This window comes from Paroedura picta, chromosome 3, assembly GCF_049243985.1.
Source record: "Paroedura picta isolate Pp20150507F chromosome 3, Ppicta_v3.0, whole genome shotgun sequence".
NCBI classification, from domain to species: Eukaryota; Metazoa; Chordata; class Lepidosauria; order Squamata; family Gekkonidae; genus Paroedura; species Paroedura picta.
In genome coordinates, this window is record NC_135371.1 from 107,852,847 (window position 1) to 107,876,432 (window position 23,586).

Here is a 23,586-nt window from a genome sequence, read left to right on the forward strand (position 1 = left end):
GAGTTGATTGACAGATATCGAACAGTGGGAGAATATCTTAAAGGAACAGGGACTGGCTGGCCAAACACTGGCTATCCTTTCTATAGTCTTCACCTCTGTCTCTTGTAGTAGAACTCCACAGAACCTGGACATAGGGTTACCAGTTCTGGATTGGGAAATACCTAGAGATGTTGGGGGTGGAGCCAAGAGAGGGAGCGATTGGGGCAGGAAGGGACCTCAGTGGAGTATAATGCTATGGAGTCCACCCTCCAAAGCAGCCATTTTCTCCAGAGGAACCAATCTCTTTAGATGAGCTATAAGTCCAAGGTTCCACCTGGATCCTCGGTTCCAGGGGGATCCTCGGTTCCTCCTGGAAACTGGAATCCCTACCTGGAGAAGTAGTGGGACCTTACTCCTAGGGTCCCCTGACATCAATCCTTTTAAAAAGACCTGATCCTCTTAGTCATGATGATTCTAGTGAGGCATCCCTAAATTCTTCCGAACATTCATCCAAATTTTACATCTGTTTATACATGATCCATGAGCCTCTTGTGGCGCAGAGTGGTAAGGCAGCCATCTGAAAGCTTTGCCCATGAGGCTGGGAGTTCAATCCCAGCAGCCGGCTCAAGGTTGACTCAGCCTTCCATCCTTCCGAGGTCGGTAAAATGAGTACCCAGCTTGCTGGGGGGTAAACGGTCATGACTGGGGAAGGCACTGGCAAACCACCCCATATTGAGTCTGCCATGAAAACGCTAGAGGGTCAGACATGACTTGGTGCTTGCACAGAGGATACCTTTACCTTTACCTTTATACATGATCCAGTCCATGAGTCCTCACATGTATCACATCTGAATGACTGACGATTTATAAAAACATCACTGAAAATAATACTTACTGCAAATTCATTTTCTGGATCAACAGATCCTTTCCTCACTGGTCTCGAATAGTGGAATGTTTGCACATAGTTAGATTTATAAAAGCTAAAAATGAATATTACAAAAGATTTCAATCATATGTCTATTGCAAAATGAAATAAAAACAGCCTTCCAGGCAGGGCCCTTTTAACAGCATTATAGACCCTACCTACACAACCAATCACAGGAACAAAAACATAAATTATCGATAACATTTAACATACATTTATTGATACCTCCAACAAAATCATTATTGAAACATTGAAAAACATTCTGTACAACAAAGATTAATTAACACTAACATTTGGACAATATAATGTGAGCCTTGAACTCTGTGTGATGATTCACAACACTGTGAGGGAAGGCCTAGCCTCATTTCTGTCTACATTCTACAATTTTCACCATACATAAACAGCATGTCCATCCAGATAGATTAGGGCACCTATGCTCATGGAGGCCCCAGGCAACTCCCCAGCATGCCCCTGCGTTAAGATAGCCCTGCATCCAGGATGAGAGCAAAGATCCATTTAATCCAGCATTCTGTGTGTAGGAGTGGCTAACCACATGCCTCTTAGTCATGATGAAAGGCCAGAGTGGTCATTGACTAGCATTCCCCACAGTAACCTAGAGAGCCTATGGCCGATTGATACTAAAATATTAATAATAGTAATATAAGGAAAGGCGATAGGATTTTGCCACCTTTGATACTACAAACTGTTTTTGGAGGATTGGAGGTTTCAACCACTGATGAAGCCAATGAAAACGGAATTGATCTAGTAGCCGTTATGGTTGTTCCTTCTGGTATATAAAAGATGTAAAAGGAATTGTATTTACTTGTATATATTATTACAAACATATTGCCTTAGAAAGGTTCCCTGTTCTCTTTTGTTGATTGTTCATTGTGAACCTTTCTTTTTTTGTATTGTACTGTCAATAATCACAGCAAACAAATTCCTGAGCATCATAGAATGTTAAGATATAGTGAGCAAAACTTGCTCAGGATCCCCATCCCCAAAAGGATTAAACTGACCTCAACCTGGGTCAGGGCCATTTCAGCCCTGACCCTGATCTGATGGAACACTCTACACAGCAAAATCAGGGACCTTCAAGGACCTTAAAGAGTTCTGCAGGGCCTGCAAGCCAGAGCAATTCTTCCAGGCCTACAGTTTTTGAAATAACATCAAAATCTGCTGGCCCCCCTGCCTAAACAGCCACCTAATTAACCATTAAGGGTGTATATTATTATGTTATATCATATCATACTATTTTAAGTTATATTATGTTATGCTGTGTTACAAGTTAAATTATACAACCTGGAAAAAAGAGGTAGCTTCTGTGCCATTAATTTAATTTTAAAATCTTATGTATTAAATTTCATGCTCTATACTTAAATTGTATGCTGTATATTTAACTGTAGTCTTGACTCATGGAATCTGCCCTGAGCCCTCAAGAAAGGCAGAATACAAATATACTTCTGTAACTTGGTCTATGCAGGCCTACCCTTGTCTTTGACCCAGAAATTGCAGATAGTATAGAAGGCGGCTGCACGTGTCCTCACTAAATCATCTTGGAGGATCCACGTTCAGCAGCTGCTGAGACAGCTGTATTGGCTGCCAGTCTGTTTCTGGATCAAGCCTTTAAGGCTATATGCGGTATGGGTCTTACGTACCGGTGGGAATGCTTACCTCCTTATGCCCCCCACAGGGCACTTTGCTCTACAGGTATGAATCTGCTGATGGTCCCAGGGCCCCAGGAAGCACACCTGGCCTCAACCAAGGCCAGGGCATTTTTGGTCATGGCCCCTAACTGGTGGAATGAGCTCCCAGAAGAGCTGCAGGCCCTGACGGAATTCTCTGGATTCCACAGGGCTTGCAAGATGGAGGTCTTCTGCTAGGCGTTTGGTTGAGGCTGAGTGTTGCTGGTACCAGGTACTGAGAACAGGCCCCCCCCCCTCTGGTTCAAGGATTTGATATTATACCTATCTGGAACCACTGAGTGATCTACCCCCTGGTTTTCTTCCAGTTGTTGATTATATTCCATACTGGCTCCAACTGCTTCAGATGTTGGGGTAGGAGATCTTGCATTTTTAACTGTCATTTTGATTCTTTATATATTGTTTTGGGGGAGTTGTCTGTTGTAACATTATGATGTTTTTAAGATTTTAATTGATGTTTTATAGATAGATGTTTTGTCATATGTATATTGTGAACTGCCGCGAGCCAGCTGTGATGGGAGTGGTGGTATAGAAATATAATTATAAATAAATAAATAAAATTGAATTAAAAAAAACTCAAGAATTCTTGAATCTAGAGAGAGGTGGGAAGAGCTTGCCCCTGAATTTTCTCAAGAGTGGATCTGATATTCAGTCAATGTACTAAATTACAATATAATACAATTTTTTCTTCCAAGTTCTTATACTGTACTGGTAGTTCATATCAGAGTGGTTTGAAATTCAGATTACAACGGAAACACTCTAAGCGTCTTTATGCATGTCCTCAGACTTAGACTGAAAGTTGTGGCTCCCCAAGATCTCAAGGTCATGCAAGGCTATCGGCAGCAAGGGGATCTCTTGCATGCTGCTGCATGCTGCTGCTAATCCTACAATCTCTTGCATGCCGCTGCTAATCCTACAATATATATAACCTGACAGTAGTAAGCTGGCAAAAAGATGCCCTATTGCTTCAAGCACATGTTCGTATAAGTAAGTCTTTTATGTCAAAGTTTTAAAATAAAACTGATGGGGGAAAGTAAACTGCTGACACTCATTAAAAAGTATTATTTGGAAATCTATAGCAGCCAACAGCCGTTTCAACTGTCAAAAGAGCAAGAAAGGCCATCCAACCACCTTAAATGACAATTTGCTGAAATCTTACTCTGCAGATACTGCTTTCTTCTTGTTTTCAATATATCAACCCCCCTCCTGTATTTTATTTGCTTTTTTATGGACACACATAAAGCACAATGTTTTACAGCTAGCTGTAAATGACCGGGTGAAGCAGATGATATTTTTCTTGTTGATCCATGTGATTAAAATATCACATGGATCAGCAAGGAAAATATCATCTGCTTCACCAGGTCATTTACACTTTGCAGACATAACAAAATCAATTCCTGTGATGATTCTACTTACAGCACAGCGATCTCAGAAGAAGGGAGCAATAAAAAAGTGTGATTTGCAAAAAGTAGGCAACTTTTGCAAAAAAACGTCTAATTGAATGTGATGCCGAACTATCAGCAGCAGCATTATTTCAATGACACTGTGCGATCCATGTAACTACAAATAACACTAACAACAATTCACACTAACCAGCTTTAATACCCAAGAAAGGATCATCATAGCTAGCACAAGCCTTTCTATCTTGGCTTCAAAAGGTTTTGCTTATAGAAATGAACATGTTTTGAAAAAAGTTGTCAATAGTGAAACAAATGTACCAAAGGTATAGTAGTACATTTGAAGTGCCCCACAATCATACTCCCAGTAAGCCTATACAGCAAAAAAGGAAATTTCATAGCATCATAGAGTTGGAAGGGGGCATACAGGCCATTTAGTCCAACCCCTTGCTAGTCCAACCAATTTGGATGTCTTGTCCCCTCTCATCCCTCCCACTTTCTCGTAGAGAAAGTGCTACTGTCAATTTTAATAAACGTTAATTGGTGATATTATAGGATGATAGTGTAAATGTTTTATTGGTCTTAATCTGAATTCATTTTAAATTTTATGCAGGGATTTTGTGCTCTATTCAATGTAATCCGGCCTGAGTTCCCAAAGATAGGATGGACTATAAATCCCGAAACAAACAAACAAATGAATGAACAAATGAACAAACAAACAAACAAACAAATAAATAAATAAATATCCTAGAAGCAGCTCAACCAGATCATAACTTCTCATTTCAGAACTTAAGCACCAGAGCTCAAAAAGAACATGTATTGCTTCATCATGATGGCTGATGATTTGACCCTGCCAGAACCTTACCAGTTCACACAAAGTACACTGAACAGCATCCTGTTCCACACAGTGGTCAACCAGCTACCCACAAGCAAAGCAAAAAGGCATCAGTCCTCCTCTGTTGTCTCTTCCTGGCCCGTCCCCCGCCTCCCGGCAACTCGTATTCACAGTAAACTGCCTATGAACATGAAGGTTTTCTGTAGCCAATATTACACAAATGGGACTACACGTGTCAAGACTGCAACATGCAGCATGGAACAAATGTTTATGTTGGGGGTATTTAGCCTGTGTAAGAGAGCCAGCTTAATGTATGTGCAGCCAACACTCTCAGCCCCATCTATCTCATAGGGTGTCTGTTATGGAGAGAGGAAGGGAAGACAGTTGTAAGCTGCTTTGATACTTCTTTGGGTAGTAAAAAACAGGGTATAAAAAACAACTCTTCTTCTATACCAGGATCCAGATTCAGATCAACACTCTCAAACAGAAGGTGGAGTTATTTTATAAACAGAAGAGAAACCAAATTATTTTATGCTACAAGGTAGAGGCAAATGAAAACTACAAAACGGAAAAATGCAAAACAAATGAAGTACAAAAAACTTTCACTAGAGTGCATGCCTGACTAAAAGGGTGAACAAGCTTGTGCAAGACATGGAAACACAGAAGCCTGTTCTGGAAGAGAAGTGGTGGAAAGGGGTGTTTGTCATAGAAGATGAAGACCTCACTGGAGATCTGATGAGATTGGGTTGGCCTGAGGTACCCAGGGCAGGGTACCCTTATGCTGTGCTTGTCAGCTCTGCCTAGGTGGACGCCACCTTCCACCATCTTCAGCTCTATTGGAGGACCTCAAAATTAGGGCTGGAGTATGCTTTCCCCCTGGCTTCCTGGTAGAGGAATATACCCGGTAGAGTATATACCACTCCCTACCCGCACTCCCTTCCTGTCCGCATCCTGAGTACTTTCTATAAGTTCCCCTTTAACTTCCTTTGTCTTTTTTCCCTTTTGGTGCTGTAGAGCAGGGGTAGTCAACCTGTGGTCCTCCAGATGTTCATGGACTACAATTCCCATGAGCCCCTGCCAGCAAACACTGGCAGGGTCTCATGGGAAATGTAGTCCATGGACACCTGGAGGGCCACAGGTTGACTACCCCTGCTGTAGAGGAACTCTTCTGGTGGGCTGGTCCTGTCCTGTCAGAGACACCTGTTGGTATGTCCTCCTTCCTGCTCCTTTCCATTTCCAGGTTACTCTATGGGAGTTGGAGGTTGGGGACTGTTTATTCCTTTGCCCATCAGTCTGCTCTATCCCCTGTGGATTGGGAGGCTTGGCCATATCCTTTCCCAGCCCCTGTTTCTCTCCATCTCCTTGGGACTGCCCTGGGTCCCCAGTTGAGCTTTGCTGCCACGTGTCAGAAACCCCCATGTATTTCTGCCATGATTTAGTAGATTGTAGTCTTGTTCTGATTTAATGCTTTGCCATGTCTGAGTGTAGCTGACACCCAAGGACAAAATCCCTTTGAAGTCTCATTCTTCATTCTTCATCTTCCCCTTCCTCCCCAGGGCCATTTGGTCTTCCTCTCTTTCCATCATTTCGCATCCATAGTTATTATCAAGATGTTCTGACTTCCTTGAAGTGGTATCTGCTTTGTGTTCCCAGGAAGGGGGGCACCTCCCTTGGCTCCTATATATGTTTGCTAGTGTTCTGTAAAGATTAGTTCTAACTATGCCTTATATGTAATATCTTGCTCTACTCTAATAAAGAACATTTCCTAAGGTTTGCTTTTCTTGGAGTAAATGAAGAACCTCAAATCATGGCAGGTGAGGAGTCTACTGTTCTCAGCATCGGTAGGAGAGGGGGGGGTGAGGGTAACACTGACTGTTGGCGGTAGGGACAGTCTGAACTATACCAGCCCCATCTGGGCCCATTGTATTGGTCCTAACAGCAAAAGAGCTGGCAGTAAGCTGTGAGGTCTCAGCCACTACAAAGAGTTATGTGCTGCCAAGGGCCTGAGGGAAGGGCCCTCCTTCTCAGGTGACCCTTGTGGGATCGGCTCCCAGGATTGCCAGGAGCCCAAGGCTGGAGTCCCTGAACACTTTATATTTATGGAATGAATACATTGAAGAATTATTTTGACACTATAGTCAACAAGGGGCAAAGCCCATTGCACTCAGGAAGACAACAGGTGCTAGATGGGGGGTGGGATGGAAGAACTCTATGGATGGTGTCTCCCTCCCCCCAGGACCTGGAGGGTGGCAGGCTGGATACCCTGGGCAGGGAACTCATTGGCAGAGGCAGCTCTCATGCAGCAGGGATCTACAGCCTCAGAGGGAAGTGGAAGAAGGAGAGGGTGGTCAGGGGTGAGGGACAGAAAGCGATTGGCTGGCTGCTGGACAGACAGGCAAGCTGGTTGAAGGAGGAGGCACTCAGGGGCAGGAAAGCTGCCCTGAGTGGGCGTTAAGTGCTGAGTGGCACTTAAGCCATGTGACCAGCTCCTCCTCCAATCCCTTACCAGAAATATCAAGTAGAACAGATGAGAGAGGATAAACTATTTAATTAAGGCACAAGTCGCCTTCCACAATAACAGCAACCACAAATGCTGTGATCAAAACAATAATAAATTGAAAAAGGTTCTTGGCCCAAAGTCCTTCCTGATGATCTCTGATGGAGTGAAAACATCAATGGGAAAGTGAAACAGGACAGACCCATTTTACAAAATGTGAGATATGAAGAAATAGTGAGTCTATGGGGGCAAAGAAAGGCTTTGTAGAAGCAGCAGGTTTTCCAGAGGGAAAGGGGGTAACCAGATGAACAGTGGCTGTTCCAAGCACAGGAGCTAGAAAAGCAGAGGGCACAAAAGCAACAGTGACTGAAAGATACAAAGGAAACTGACAGCAACGCTCTCTCAGCTAAGCAGAGTAAGAAGAAAAAGGGAAGAAGAGGACACAAAGATGAAGAGGTTTCTATGCAAGGCTTGAAGGTGACTCTGCTGACGCTAGAGAACTATGACACAACTGTCAGGATCATAGCTATAGAAAAGAAAAAGTAATGGAAGGGGAAGCATTCTGTATTGACTGCAAAACAGAAAGATCTCACTAGAGAGAGCAATAAGCACTGTGTGCAAATGACAACATTTTAGAGAACTGAAAGCATTATTATATATAATTGTTATTGCTCACTGTTCATTATTGGTGACTTGCTATAACCAAACTAATCAATATGGTCTCTCCCCCCCCCCACACACACACACATTTAAGACATCAGAAAATCCCAAGAAACCTCCAGAGCTATGACCAATGAACAGCACAGCTGCAACAAACAGGCTTCTGATTTGGACTCCTTGTCCTAATTGCCTGTGATGAGCAGCATGTCATTTATCCTGATGATTCAGAGCATATTTGGACTTTTCAAAATATGTATAGGAATTTTAATTTTAATGCATTGTTTTATGGATGTACTTAAAAAATATAACAGACACTTCCCTTTGTAGTGAAATAGGCTAGCTGAGAAACTGGTTAGTCTGGTATCTCCTGAAGGACAGTTGGAAAGGACCTGCAGCCAACCCAACCATTCTTTGAGAGCATACAGACTAATGCTTCCTTTATTTTTCATTCTCCTCCAGAGTTAGCCCCATAGTCTGCGGGCTTCCTCCACTTTCCATTACAAGTGACTGCAAGAAACAAAGGCTCAAAAGGTTCTGCCTAATGGATGATATCTATTGCATTACATCTGAATTATCCTTCTCTTCTATCCAATGCATTTGGCAGCATTAACCAAACTGGTGTTTCAGCAGCAGGTTTTTTCCCTAATGATGGGGGGGAAATAAACTTAGCAGTGACAGCATGACAGATGGAAGGATAGATACAAAGAATTATACAATGTTGTATTTTCAAGGTGCCCCTTATTAGGAAAGTTATTTGTGTCATCATGCAAGAATCTTGAAATTTGGTATTGGATGCAACTGGGAAATAGACCTTATGATTAACATTTTAAAAGTGACTTACTTAAAGGAGATACCTTCTGTTATGTTCAATTCTACCTGTGTTCTGTCTATGCAACATTTTAGCACTTCAAGTGTCTAAATGTTAAAGGACACTGTTGATGGATTAAAATATTGTTTTATTTGCCATTTGACCCTTTTAAAATATGCTCCAATATCTTTCCTGGGACAGAAGTCGTATTGCCTAGTCTGTTGTTTCCTGGGTCATCTTTCCTTCCTTTTTTGAAGACTGGGATAACATTCGCCCTCCTCCAGTCATGTGGCATATCTCCCATTTTCCAAGGGACCTTGAAGATGATGAACAAAGGCACTCTAGAACAAGCACTCTGGAAAGTTCTTTGAGCACTGTTGGGTGAACATCAGCCAGCCCAAGGGATATGTATTCAGCCAATGCAGTCAGGTGCCTCTCAACAACCTCTCTGGCCATGTCAACCATCAGTGCAGATGTCACCTACCTACAACCTACTACCATCTCTAGACAAGCTTGGTCTCTTATTCAGGATAAAAACTGACGTAAAATAGGTATCAAGCCTTCCTGCTTTCCCTCTGTCCTCTGTCAGAGTGTCTTCATTTTCACCCAACAGTTTTACCTTATGTTTGCTCCTTGCTTAGCTGAAACAGCCTTTCTTGTTGTTCTCTCCATTTCTTGAACATTTCTGTTTTCTTCCTTAGCTCATCATGGAGTTCTCTGTTCATCCACATTGGCATTTTGGACCCCCTAACATGTTCCCATTTTGTTGGAATAGTGATGCCTTGAGCTTGCAAGAGTTCTTGTTTTAGGAGAGCCCATCTTTCACTGTTCTGTTTTCTTCCGGTATTTGTCCATGAAATGATCCTCATCATGCCTCTGCCTTATTAAAATGCACATCTGGCAATGAACTTCCTTGGTCCCACTCTCCATAATATGAATTCTGGTAGGACATGTTCATTTCCCTACTGCCTTGACCCCATCTAACAACTACACCTGTTGGCTAATACTGAGTATGCCCAAGCCCAACAGGTCCTGCCAGACCTAATTCATTTCCTTCTTTGATGAAGTGATGAGCTTATTGGATTATGGGAATGCCATGGGCATTGTTTATCTAGATTTCAAAAAGATTTTGACAGGATTCCCCATGACATGCTGATAGGTAAACTGGAGGACTGCAGAATGGGCAGTTAGGTGAACAGAGAACTGTGTGGAGAGCCACGCCCAAAAAGGAGCTGTCAATAGCATTTCATCTAATTGCATGGAAGTATTGACTGGATTGCCACAAGGCTTAATTCTGCTTTCAGTGTTTTTAAATATATATATTATAAATTATCTGGATGAGAAGTTTCAGGGACTACTAATTAAATTTGCAGATGACACCAAACTTGGAGGAGAATTCAACAAGATCTGAACATGCTGGAAAAGTAAGTGGATGTGAATAGTGTGTGTTTCAACACCAATAATTGTAGAGTTTTATATCTGAGTAATAAAAATGAGAAGCATGCATATTGGTTGGAGATCACATTTCTGGGGAGCAGTGTGTATGAACAAGATCTTGAGGTAAACTAAATATTAGCAGATGAAGCAGCCAAATTGGAAGATGCCTTAGTCCTACTGTACACTGCATTGGTCAGGCTGCACCTGGAGTACCGTGTGCAGTTCTGGAGGCCTCATTTTAAAAAGGGTGTGGATAGAGTGGGTGCAGAGGAGGGAGATAAAGTTAATCAGGGTCCTGGAAACCAGTCCTTACAAGGAAAGGCTGAGGGACTTGGGAATGTTCAGCCTGGAGAAGAGGATATTGAGTGGGGACATGATTGTTCTTTTTTAAGTATTTGAAAGTATGTAACTTAGAGGAGGGCAGGGAGCTGTTCCTGTCGGCAGCAGAGGATAGGATTTGCAATAGTACATTTAAATAGTACATTTAAAGGATTTTTTTAACATTAAGAGTAGTTCAACAGTGGAATTGACTGCGTTCAGAGGTAATGAGCTCCCTTCACTGGCAGTCCTTAAACAGCAGCCGGATGAACACTTGTCTGGGCTGCTTGTCAGGGCTGCTTGACCATGGGGTTGGATCAGATGGCCTATATGGCCCCTTCAAACTCTATGATTCTATTTCGTTGTATGTGCGGAATTCTGATGCAGTTATTCCAGTCTAATTTGGTCATGATTTGATATAAACATTTCCTTTTCAAAGTTTCCTAGTAATCCAAATATGTTGCTTACAGAGTTTTTGCTTGTAGGGAAAGATGTTAGCCCTAATGAATTTTAAGGGTGCAATGTTTACATGAGAATAATAACTGCTACATTTCATGCAAAAAATTGCACTGCACATCACACATTTATTTATATAAAACAATAATGTGAGAGAAGAAAACTTACTTGATAATCTGATCAGGCACTGGTTTATTTTTGAATCGAGGATGTTCTTCCAAAACTGGCTGCACCGTGAAACACTGTATGTCTAAATTCAGACATGTTAAGGCCTTAATATCACAGCACAATTTGCTACAATTAGTTATGGGAAATGTACCATAGCCAGGAAAATAAAAGACCTTCTCTCAAATATGATCTAAATTTAACATTGAGACCAACTATCTTGCTTTATTATGCAGCTTAAGAAAAGTGTGTCATTCTGAAAGAGCACCTTTATTCATTTTGTCTTTCAGCTTAAAATATCATAATTGATTCAAACCTATTTCACACTGACATTTAAAACAAATTCCCCTCCCCCCGCTCTTGGTATGCATTTAAATATGCTTTTTGTTTTAAATTAACTGGCAGGCATACAGGAAGATTAATTTAAAACAATATTTATTTAATATGTCTACCCACTTTTCTCTTATGAACAGATGCATTCTATCTTAAGCACATTTTGATCTTCAAACCATCCTATTTTCATAAAATTGTATATGTCTGGGAAATGCCCTTTTCACATTTTAATATCTTCTGGTAGGAATTTGGGGAAGGAAAACTTAAACACTGCAGAGTTCCTTCCTCATCATCCTTGTCCATTCTCCAGTGAAACTGAGTGCAATTGCGCACCCAACAAATTCTGCACCTCTTAAAGACACCATATTTTAGGCGTTTTGCACGACGTCGCCAACATCCAGCGTCCCAGCAGCAAACCGGCAGCTACATCCTCCATTTTAAAGCACTAGTTGGGGAATCACATAAAGTGGATTCCCCCAGCTGTGTAGCATGAGCAGGAGGAAAGCATCCAGCAAGCAACATACCAAGGAACTGTGTGGAGCCAACATAGTGCTATCTCCGCCTCCAGTGCCCGCCCCCACCTCCCTTTCCCTTTTCCCTAGAGTTGTTATTTGGTTCACTGCATCCAGGCCTGTTGGTTGCCTTTTGTTTCCTCCAAACAACTCCTCCAGGAAGTAACTGAGTTCAGCAAAACAACAGAAGAAAATGGCGAGACTCCTCTTCCCACACAGCACGCCCTTTCTAGCCACATTTTTTTCCTTTTTCAATAATCTTTTGATCAAATAATATTTTGAATGACTAACGATGGATTAGAGGATGCTTTAGATTTTGTTGAAGCTGGCTGAATAAATCTAGCCACTGCCTTAGTTGGAATCCAATGGAAAGCCATGTAAGCCTTTATGAGTTTATAAATGTTGTGCAGGCCGCAGAACAGCCCTCACATGCCTTTTTGAAAGAGTTGCGGGGCATCCTCTAAAATGGTGTCAGTATTCATAAGTTGGACCCACGGATGTTGTAACATCTTATTTGGCCCTCAGTTAAACTTAAGGAAGTGCTTCATGTTTATAATAGGGGTAAATATTGCCTCTTCCTATACAAATCATAAGGAAATGTGTTTGGGAGCTACAATAGCCATTCCAAATTGCATCCTATAGGAAAGAAAAGCCTGAGTAGCTTTGAATAGGCTATCATGTGTTTGTACAGCAACTTTCATTCCAAGAACAAGAAGCCCAGAAGAAAGGGAAGGTGAAAGGTGAAATCAGAACAATAAGAGCATGGTTCTTAAGTGCTTTCTTGCTTGAACGCTGGGGCTTGAGAAATAGAGGCAGAGATGATATTTTGACAAGCTGATATAAAACATACTTATAAAGGAAAGTGTAAGGTTTTCAAAGCTTTCTATACTGTGCTTACAATGGAAACTTGGCCTTTAACAATCATGGTCCAAAAATACCAGCCTATTGAATAAACAGCACAATGCTTAGAAAACACAACCTGTTTCATCTTCTTTTCATTCAAAACTATAATAGCTGGAAGGAGACTGAAGAAAACAAGAACAGAAAGTGGCTGCAGCAATCTTACAAAGTGGTGGTAGTGGTGGTGGTGAATTCTGAAGCAACTATAATTATAATTATGCAAGCTCTAAACAAGAAAGTTGTCAGCTCCACATTCCTTTTGATAGGAATGGATGTATTTTAACTGAATTCCGAAGTTATAAGAATGTGCTTTGACTTTTTGACGGGCAACAGATTTAGTGTCTTTGGGTTTACGGACTAGGCTTAATGCCCTTAATTGCCCTTAGGGAAAGCATTATCTCTGTGGAGTCTATTCAATCTGCCTTACATACCTATGATGAATTAGTGGAATCTCTTTATTCCTTAGCTAAGCCTGTGGAAAGTTATAACCAAAATAACCACCTGGTTTAATAAGGATTGTCTAGCTAAGAAGAAAGAATTACATCATCTTTTCAAAACTTTCTTAAAATCCAGTCACCAAATGGACCAAGATTTCTACATTAAAACTAAAAAATAATATGAACTACTGGTCAGATCCAAAAAATCAAACTTTTACAAAAAGAATTGGAAAGAGATTGGCTCTTTATTTGTAAGATATGCTATTTGGTTTCTGTTCAAAAGAACAGGGGGGCAGTAGAGTCACGGGTAGAAGCTGCCAACCCCAGAGACATAAGAAAATCTATGAATATTGTCAAAATGAGAGCTGTGATGTATTTGCCTGGGGTGAGCTTAGTATTTTGCAAGCCAGTCAGCTGATAGTGACCCCAAGTACCTTACTTTGGCTTTTTTCTGTTCCATATAAGATCTTCAAGCGGATGCCAGGAAACACACCAATGCCACTTTGCAGCCCACTGACTTAACTGGCTGTACTGTTGTTACAGCTACTGCTGCTTCAGATGCCATTTTATGCCATTTCAGATGCCATAACTCAGTTTTAAAAATAAAGTATCTATGGAGCAAACACAAGTTTGCCAATACATGTGAATCATTACCACAGAAACACTTGAATATGGAGGAATAGCGTCTCATGGGCCCATTATGCACGGAGTGGAAGGTCCGCATTCGGGGTGGAATGGCGGCGGCTAAAATCAACAATTATGCATGCTGCAGGCGGCAACCGAGTGCAGAGTCAACGTATGCCGCCGAAAAAGCCGCGTTAGCAAGATGCGGAAAAAAGTGGAGCTTCCCGGGACCAGGGCGCAACCAGAAGCGGCTCCAGAGTAGCCACGTGGATAACTCTGGGTTTTGCCGCTGTTGCGTTCCGTCCCGTGCCTAAGCGGTTTGCTTCGCTTCTTCCTCCCCCGCGTTCTCCGTGCCGCTGTTTCAGCGGCCGTGCATAATAGGCCATGGTGAAACACTAAGTACTCTGCTGATTTAATAGGTTGTTGTCAGGGGCTATGTTATTTCTGTGAGACACAGTGCTAGATAACAGCATACATAGGGGTATCCACATATACTGGGGAAAACGTATTCAGTTGTTTTATTGATTTGTTCTGCGGCAGTAAACGTGATAATGAGCTGGTGCACATCAATCTGGGTGCAAAGGCCTTCAGTAACAAGTACTACCACAATTTTTAAAAGAGCTGTTCCATGTACTGCTAGAAGCCATGACTATTTATCATTCTGTCAAAAAACCCTTCTCTCTTAGGCAGCACACAAACAGTTCTTTCCAGAGTGTCAAAGGTAAGTATGAGCATAATTGCCCAAGGTATGTGTGTCTGTATGTCATCTCCTTGCTTGTAAGTTCTGCAGAGGGTTTGTAGCAGGACAAAAGAAACGGTTATATAACACCGAGAGCATCAATGTCTCTATTACACTGTCTTCAATTCTTACAACTATGCTCTGTCTACCAGAACTGTGGAATCAGGCATGAATGGGGCTGGGAAAGAAAAGTATTCTGCATTGTATGGTAGGGTCTAATGTGTTTTTTTCGCTCTCTTATACAGACCTTCTCCTCCCTTCTCTGGTTTGGTATAGTCATAATTTACCTTATCACTTGCTATATACACTTCAAAATATTGAGCCATGCTTAAGTTATATTTTGTTAGCTGATACAAAACATGAGTTAGCTGTGAGACATGAGTAGTCCAGGTTCCACTAGAACCTGGAGATAATACTAGGGGCAGTACAGAGAAAGAAAAGTGGTCCTGGATAGGGGCCCTGCCCCTATCACATCCAGATCCCCATCCCAGTAAGGGAAGGTGGGAGAAAGAGCCAGCCTGCCCCATGCCTCATGCAGCTCTTGCAGCTCTTCTGAGCCCAGCATGGCCATCTGGATGCTTCACCCATCTCTGTTGGCCTGAGAGCATCTGCACATGGTTGGCCTAGGCCAGAAGTCACCTTCTCCAGGTCAGGAATATCTTTCCCTTGGTCACAAACTGACTTCCCTAGGATAGGTGTGGCTTGACCAGTCTGGGAGCTGGGCTGGATCTTCTTTATAATTTCTCTGCTCCAAGTGGGCAGCCATATTGGTCTGAAGCAACAGAACTAATTTAGAGACCAGTGGCACCTTTAAGAAGTTTGATTCAAGGTATGAGCTTTTGTGTGCATGCACACTTCCTTAGATACAGTCTCATGGAATCAAAGTAACCAGTTCATACTTATAGGCATGTGTGAGGGTAAATTAACATGCAGCATAATTAAAATAGTTAACAGATTCCAGAGATAAATAGGAAAAAAACAGCAATTTAGGTTTGTTTGTGTTCACTTGAGATTGAATTGCATGGCAAACATCTTGGGTTCTTGAGATCTTGCCCTTCTACCCCCTGCCTGTCCTCTCAAGTATGGCAGCATCTTGGGGCATCAATTTCTTTTAAGCAAAGTTTTGGCTGTCACTGTTTGCAGACCAGAGAAAATCATATATCTACCAGTACAAACTACATTGCATTATACTATTCATAGTTACATTACATTCTACTTATTCAAATAAAGCATTCCGATAAAGAGATAAATTAAAATACAGAGGGCATTTGGACTTTCTGAGGGATTGTTAAGAATGTAGGGCCCATTCTGCACAAGTTGGATACTGCACTTTCAATGCACTTTAGAAGTAGATTATCCTGTTCCACACAGGAAAATACAGCTGCCAAAGCACATTGAAAGTGCATTATCCAACATGTGCGGAATGGGCCTAGGTTAGCATGTGTACTGAGTTAATCCTTGCTCCAGTTGGCTTAGCCATACATGACAGTAAACTATATTTTCACACTGAGTGCATAGTCAGAGAACCACAACCAAGCACACCTCCTTAGCAACAGTACCTTGGTATTAAGTTATACACACCCTGGGTTCCATGTACTTGAGAGACCGCTTGCCTCCTTATGCTCCCCACAGATTGTAGTGCTCGACAGTACAAATTTGCTGGAACTCCCCGGCCGAAGTGTGCCTGGCCTTGACTAGGGCAAGGGCCTTTTCAGTCCTGGACCCAACCTGGAATGAGCTGCAGGTCCTGATGACGCTTTTGCAGTTCCTTAGGGTCTGTAAAACGGAGCTCTTCTGTGAGGTTGAGGCCAGGGCCAGGAAGATCTCAGGGCCCCTCCTTCCAGGCCAAACCTTAAAATATGGTCCACACCCTATGTCCCCGAGGCATTACTATCTTGGGGCTGGGTGGAAAAAAGTTTTTATCAGCGCTGTTGGGTTATTTATTTGGTTATGCTGGGTTATGCTATTGTGACCCGCCATGAGCCGCTTGGGAGTGGCAGGATATAAATCCCTAAATAGTACATAATAACTTGTAAACCTGCATAAATATGTTCTATGCATTTTGATTTTACGAAGTTGTTATGTGCAGTAGCCTAATGCATGGGAAAGTGCAGTAGTGTACTATGTACATAAAGCAAGGTTTCTCCCCCACGCCTGCTTACTTTATAATAATTTCATACTTAAAGGATACATTGACCAGGAGAGTTTTTGAGGTCTTCTCCAGGAGGTGCAGTAGTATTCATCTTTTCAGCATTTGGAAAATGGCTTATCAATTGTGCTTGAAAATCTTCTCTTCGCTCATATTCCTTACCACGATATATAAATATTTTGTTCTGTAATGAAAGATTTTTGAGACAGAGAATAGTCATATGGATTGAAATAATATATGCTATGCTCCACCACATTATTTATACTTTTCCTTTTCATTAGCTGTGAAGAGAGATCTTTGGTAAATCAGCGTTGCTTTTAGGACCCTAGTCAGCAATTAGGTTTGTAGAAGGATACCAGGTACTCTGTTGTATTTTTCTCTGTGTTCTCTCTATTACTTGCTCATTGGAGTTGCTCAGTATCCTCTGCATCACATAGGATCCTCAAGATAGTAGGTAGAGAAAGTACACTATGACTGGAGGAATCAGTGAGAGTTGCAGGTAAAAGCTGATTGATTCCAGTATCATCCAGTCTAAAGGTATAAAGTCCAATCTGAAGAATGGTTTTGATAACTGTGCTAACTCCACCAATTTTGCTTGTTGATTTCTGACTACTTCTGTCACTTTGCCTGACAACAATCTTACTTTTGCCTAGCAGCAGACTTGACCCCTTTCCTTTGACCTGAACATGACATAGTTTATGTTGCACCCAACAAATTTGGTGCCCATCTCTGACCATTTGTTTTCCTGACCCTGGATTGACTCCAGACTCTTAGTACCAATTTGAGGAGGAGGAAGAACAGAAGATGGGGAGAAAGAAACCCCCAACACTTAAAATTAGCAACAGACTTAACCTGTCCACTTGCCTCAGTTAACATTTTCCCTCCCCAAGCACTCTGAGGTAACAGCAGGGGACGTGTAGAATACCTCAATTTGACCCTAGGGTTTTCAGTTGCTATAGATGGAAAATAAAGGAGAGTAAAATAGTCTGTGCACATCTGTGGAACTTAGAGGCTGAAGCCACTAACAACAGAAAAAATGATGCAAACATGATGTGATTTTCTGTACATTTCAAACCAAACTTACAAATACAACTGTCTTTGCAAATTATATTTTACAAATATTAAACAATACTAGATTTTATATTCATTATATGCTTACTCTTTTAATCTATTGCTTATTTGCACTATTGTTACTCATTAGGATTATTTCAGCACTAAACCATCCCTTAATTATGATTGCTATGGAAGGATCCACAGTACTCAGTTATCTATAAAGTCTTCTAACCTTGAAAGCAAAAGGGAAAAAGCAAATGCTGTATCATATTTCTTTATGAAACCTTGACATTCACTATTGTTATAAATGACACCTCAGATGACTGCAATAGAAAAATCCTGAGTACTGTGGAATAAAATGAAGATAAATCTCTCCTTCAGAGGATAGCTTTATTTTATTTGGCATAGTATTGTTGTTTTTAGATCGAATTACAAATGGTTATTAAAGATAAAGTACACAGCGAAGATTCATTTACCCTTAAAAATGTGGGGAACCCTTGGCCGTAATATCCTACAGCAAAGTAGTCTGGCTTCGGCCTCAGAATTTTCATTATGTTTTCATAGAATTTGGCTTGCTGTATCTGGAAACAAAGTCACACAGTGATCACTCTAGTATCACACACAACACAAAAACTGATTATTTCATAAACTAAGCTGTCAGATTCCTGAAACCCTAGGTATATAATCATTATGCATTGGACTGCAGTATTTTTTAAAGCACCTGTATATTTTATATGAAGAAATAAAATGGGTTCAACAATTAACTACCATAAAAATTATTAATGAGCTAATCATTGCTTTGGAAAGAAAAGCTGCTATGGAAGTGACAGTTGTTATGATGGCTGAAATCGAAAGCAAATACATCTAGAGGACCGCTGTATATTGCATTGGTCAGATTGCACTTGAAGTACTGTGTGCCGTTCTGGAGGCCTCACTTCAAAAAGGGTGCAGAGGAGAGTGATGAGCTGGGAGTATTCAGCCTGGAGAAGAGGAGGCTGAAAGGGGACATGATCGCTCTCTTTAAATATTTGAAAAGTTGTCAGAGAAGAGCAGGGAGTGATTCTTGTTGACAGCACAGTAATGACTTCTACATGTAGAATGGTACTGGCTAGATATCCAGGGTGGGGGGAGGAATTCAGAGTAGTTCAGAAGTGGAATCAGCTGCCTAAGGAAGTGGCCGTCTTTCATTGGCCGTCTTTAAGCAGCAACTGGACCAATACTTATCAGGGATGCTCTAGGCTGATCCTGCCTGTGGGGCCCTTTCCTACTTTATGTTTCTGTGTTCTATGACTGGAATGAATTATGTCCCTATCACAGCTTGACAAAGATTTGGCCCACTTTGAGAGGCAGTGGCAAAGCATAAATCTGTATAAACAGCTCAATATGGAAAGAGACTGCCCACCACTAGTCATAAATGGGATGGAAGAAGACTAGAAATATTCCAAATATATTGGGGTTAAGAAATGCTGAAGTGCATATAACAAGGTTCTAGAATATTTAATGTAATGTGGTACTTGTTCAAGATGAATAGTAAGGAATTTGAAATTAAGATGATATGCCTAATTTTTTTTCTTAGATTAAAATCACTTTCCCTCTTCTCTGTAGTTTAGAAATATAAGGCATATCTATATTTATCTATAAATGAAGAAAACTATATTACCACTTAATTTTCCATTAGTTGATTATTTGTCAATCAATTTGAGGTAACAGGAAACCTTTCCCGTTAATTGGATATATTTTAGAGCTTCTTTGGTTTTCTTTCTTTCTTTTTTTTTTAAAGGAAATCATAATAACAATTCTATAACTAACAGAATTGAGCCTCTTGTGGCGCAGGGTGATAAGGCAGCCGACATGCTGTCTGAAACTGTGACCATGAGGCTGGGAGTTCGATCCCAGCAGCCAGCTCAAGGTTGACTCAGCCTTCCATCCTTCCGAGGTCAGTAAAATGAGTACCCAGCTTGCTGGGGGATAAAACGGTAATAACTGGGGAAGGGAATGGCAAACCACCCTGTATTGAGTCTGCCAAGAAAACGCTAGAGGGCATCACAACAAGGGCCAGACATGACTCAGTCCTTGCATAGGGGATATCTTTACCTTTACCTTATAACTAACAGTGTTTTTATTTAAGACCTATCATGTATGGGTGTTTCCCCTCACTTTCATTGTGCATACTGTTGGGTTTCTTTGAGTTTCCTCCCTTCAGTGATCAGTTCACTTTCTGGTTGCTCCAAATGTTTCCCCAGGTTTTCTGTGAGTGCCTTTGTGCTGAATTTTCCTTGTTTTGCTTCCAAACAGAAGATAATTCCAAAGCATATAATTTCCTTGGATTTACCACTCCCTGCCCTTTTGCCACTCCTCAGAGGTCACTCCCCATCCCCATTGAGGTCATTCCATACCTTCTGCATGTTATGTTATTGTCTTCCCTCATCAATGTACAAGCTCCATTTCCCCTCATTAATATTTTTTGACAAGCATCAGGAGTCCAGTAATATGAGAATTTTGCTACTCTCGGGTAGTTGAAATAAAAAGAAAAACAATGGGGGAAAGTTTAAAGGAGCTGCATGAGGTTTAGTTCTCTCTGGTATTGGCTTAATCAGAGAGGAGGGAAATAGCAGTGTCCCCAATGCAAAACAAAAAAAAAAGATTTCAGTGCTGCAGGCAAACAAAACAAAGGGTGGGATTGACAGTGTGGAGTGAAATTGAAATGAGATGTAAAGAGAGAAAGATGCTGGGATGGAATGCCTAAATCTTTGAAAACATTTTTTAATGTTTTAGTGAATAAATGTTTTGGAGAGGGACCATTTTGGCAGTCTCTGGAAGCCTAACATTAAAATGGCAGCTGAGTCACATGGACCTTCTGCAAAGAATCACTTGGAATCAATCCATTTGGAGGAAGAGTGCAATCTGCACAGGGCAGGTCCTAAAAACTGCCATGATAACAATCATTATGCAGGATCAATTAGACATAAAGAGAAAATCATACTATGTTGGGAGGGGCAGTAAATAAATTCAAATTTTGACTATGGAATGGCAAGAAAATAGCATTATTATGCAGCCAGGGCATCAGCAAGAATACAACCCTCCCCCACTTTCTTCAGTTTAGTGGTACAAGCTCTCTAGAGGATCTGTGAGAAGACTTCTACCCCTTTAAAATTACAGCGCTCTGTAAAGTGAGGTGAGACGGCATTCAGCTTTGCACAGGTGTGCACATATACACACAAGTTGCCAACAGCTTGCACTGCCAGTGTCAGTGGGTTCTACTGTGCACTCTGTACACTCTACATGTTCCCCCATATTATGAGATATTATGCAGTAAGATGTGTATCTGTAATGCGCTTAAGAAGAAGAGAAAACAAAAGCCAATTTTCTCTCTTTTCAGGAAAATTTACTAATTTTGTGAAACCTTAAATAAAACTATACTAGGTTGTAGTTTACACATGTCTATTAATCACTCTGCAGCTCAAACACCAATGTTTAATTTACTTGGGTGTAACAGGCATGAGAAATCAAATATTACAGGCATAACTTTCAGGTTACCTGGCAACACATACTCAGGTAACCGTAAATGAGCACAGAGTATAGAAGCATGTGAATGTGTTAATCAGGTGAGTGATAATAAAATGTCTCTGTATTAGAATCATGGACTCTTTATATCTCAGAATTCTGAAATTAACAACAGAACACATGTCTGGTTTACAGAGTTGTATTCTTACCAGATTTTGGCTTAGAAGTTCATAGTCAAAAACTTCCATTTCGTATTGCTCTGCCAATTCTTTGCACAAGGATAGTGCTTCTTCCCACATCTGCAACACATTCATAAGTACAAGCAAGGTGCAAGTGCCATTTCTCTGAGACTGGTATAAACCCCCAAACAAGGACATCCTCCCACAATTCCATCTCCTATACATGATACTAAAACATTTCTACTCAAAAATATCATGCCATAAATATTCCATGTTATAGTAATAGCATTGCAACCTGACACAGTTCCTCACCAACCCTCAACTTTAATTATACCCAAGACACCATGCTTGGGCTTTGATTACAAAGAAAGTCACCTTTATTTTAGAATGGGAGTTTTTAACAGTTATGCAATCTCTAAAGGAAGGATCAGAGGCAAATGTGATTTGCTATACCAGAGATTCACATGAAAAATAAAAATATATAGTTTATTATAGAAAGTTAAACAAAATACCCGGAGAAAATCATTCACACCAGCAGAAGTGGTTGCACTGGCCCAATATTTTTCAGTCTCCTATTACCTTTTTATAGTATTTTATATAGATGCTACAGTAAATGATGGCATACCAATATCCTTTTAGAAGCCAAGCTTACACACACACGTGTATTAAGATGTATAGAAATATAATATTGGAATGACAACACACATTGTAGCTATTTTGGGAGAGAAGAGGTATAATTCTTGTACTATTATTTGGGAATAGTATACAACTACATACCTATCTGCTTGAGAAAACAGACCCACATGTCACCCTTAACACAAAGGATTTTAATGCATATAAAATACTTATTTAACAAAAGTAATATGATAATGCTTCCTAAGTTCCACTCCACTTTCTCAATATTGAACTAAATATAGTGAGCCACCTCTCCACTAGATGTAGATTTAACTCCATTCACCCTAACTATGAAACAACATCTAAAAATCTCATTGTTCTTCCTAGTAACCAGTTCTTCCTAGGAACTATTTTTCTCCACATTTCATTTTACCATGCCACAAACAAAACATTTTGAAAAGCAGCAGAACAAAGTTGGAGTTAAGTGACACCTGTAAGATAAGGTGACCAGATTTTAACATTGGTAAAGCAGGACACCATTGACCGGGGGGGGGGGAGTTCTTGATTAAAAATTTGGTCTATATGGAGCAACAAAAAGTTTCATAGAATGCATAGGACGGAAAAATAGTATTGTAATATATATTTTTAAATTTCAACATAAGTACAATTTGCCAGGTGCCCCCAAATGTCCCTCCAAAAGTGGGACAATCTGGTCACCTTACTGTAAGACCAACAAAGATTTATTCAAGATATATAAGCTTTTGTGTGCAAGCACAATTCTGCTGAATCTATTTTGAAAAGCAAACTTCTATAATGCTATCATGAAACTAGACTTTGGACTCCTACCAGAGCTATATAGAAGATATTAACTGCACAGGGTCTAATTTACTACTGACTTCACAAGATCTGATCATGTTTTTCAATCAATCCTCCACTGTAGTTGTACAAGTAGAGCAATCTACAGATCTTTACAGAATAAAATGCATAATAATTGACTTTAGACTGTGACTTATGGAAACCTACTTGACTTCTATAGATCTTGATGTATTGGTTGGTTTTTAATGCAGAGTCTAAGAATTGTGTGTCGTAAGAGCTCTCTGTGTCATAACAATACCTTGGTAATAAAAAGTCACAGCTAGCATAAGTTTATTAATAAAATTAACATTTTCATCAAGAATTATGGCTTAGACCAGCCTTTCTCAACTTTTTTACCATTGAGAAACCCCTGAAATATTCTTCAGACTTTGAGAAACCAAAGAGGTGGTGTGATGGTGTAGAACAGTGGTCCCCAACCTTTCCAAGGCTGGGGACCGGCAGGGCATCGGGCCGCGCCCGCAGGGACGGCACCCGCGCGGGCCGCG

The 23,586-nt window shown here is 40.8% G+C and overlaps 1 protein-coding gene across 1 annotated transcript in view; it reads right to left on the bottom strand.

Moving 5' to 3' along the window:
• The window catches only part of DOCK2 (dedicator of cytokinesis 2), a 430,014-nt gene that overhangs the window by 22,615 nt on the left and 383,813 nt on the right, over positions 1-23,586 (bottom strand). Inside the window, exons 39-43 of the mRNA XM_077327133.1 lie at positions 21,641-21,730; positions 18,404-18,508; positions 16,917-17,058; positions 11,184-11,265; positions 875-959 (exon numbers count right to left, since the gene is read on the bottom strand). Of these exons, the coding sequence (XP_077183248.1) occupies positions 875-959; positions 11,184-11,265; positions 16,917-17,058; positions 18,404-18,508; positions 21,641-21,730 (504 nt within the window). The remainder of the gene's footprint in view (positions 1-874; positions 960-11,183; positions 11,266-16,916; positions 17,059-18,403; positions 18,509-21,640; positions 21,731-23,586) is intronic.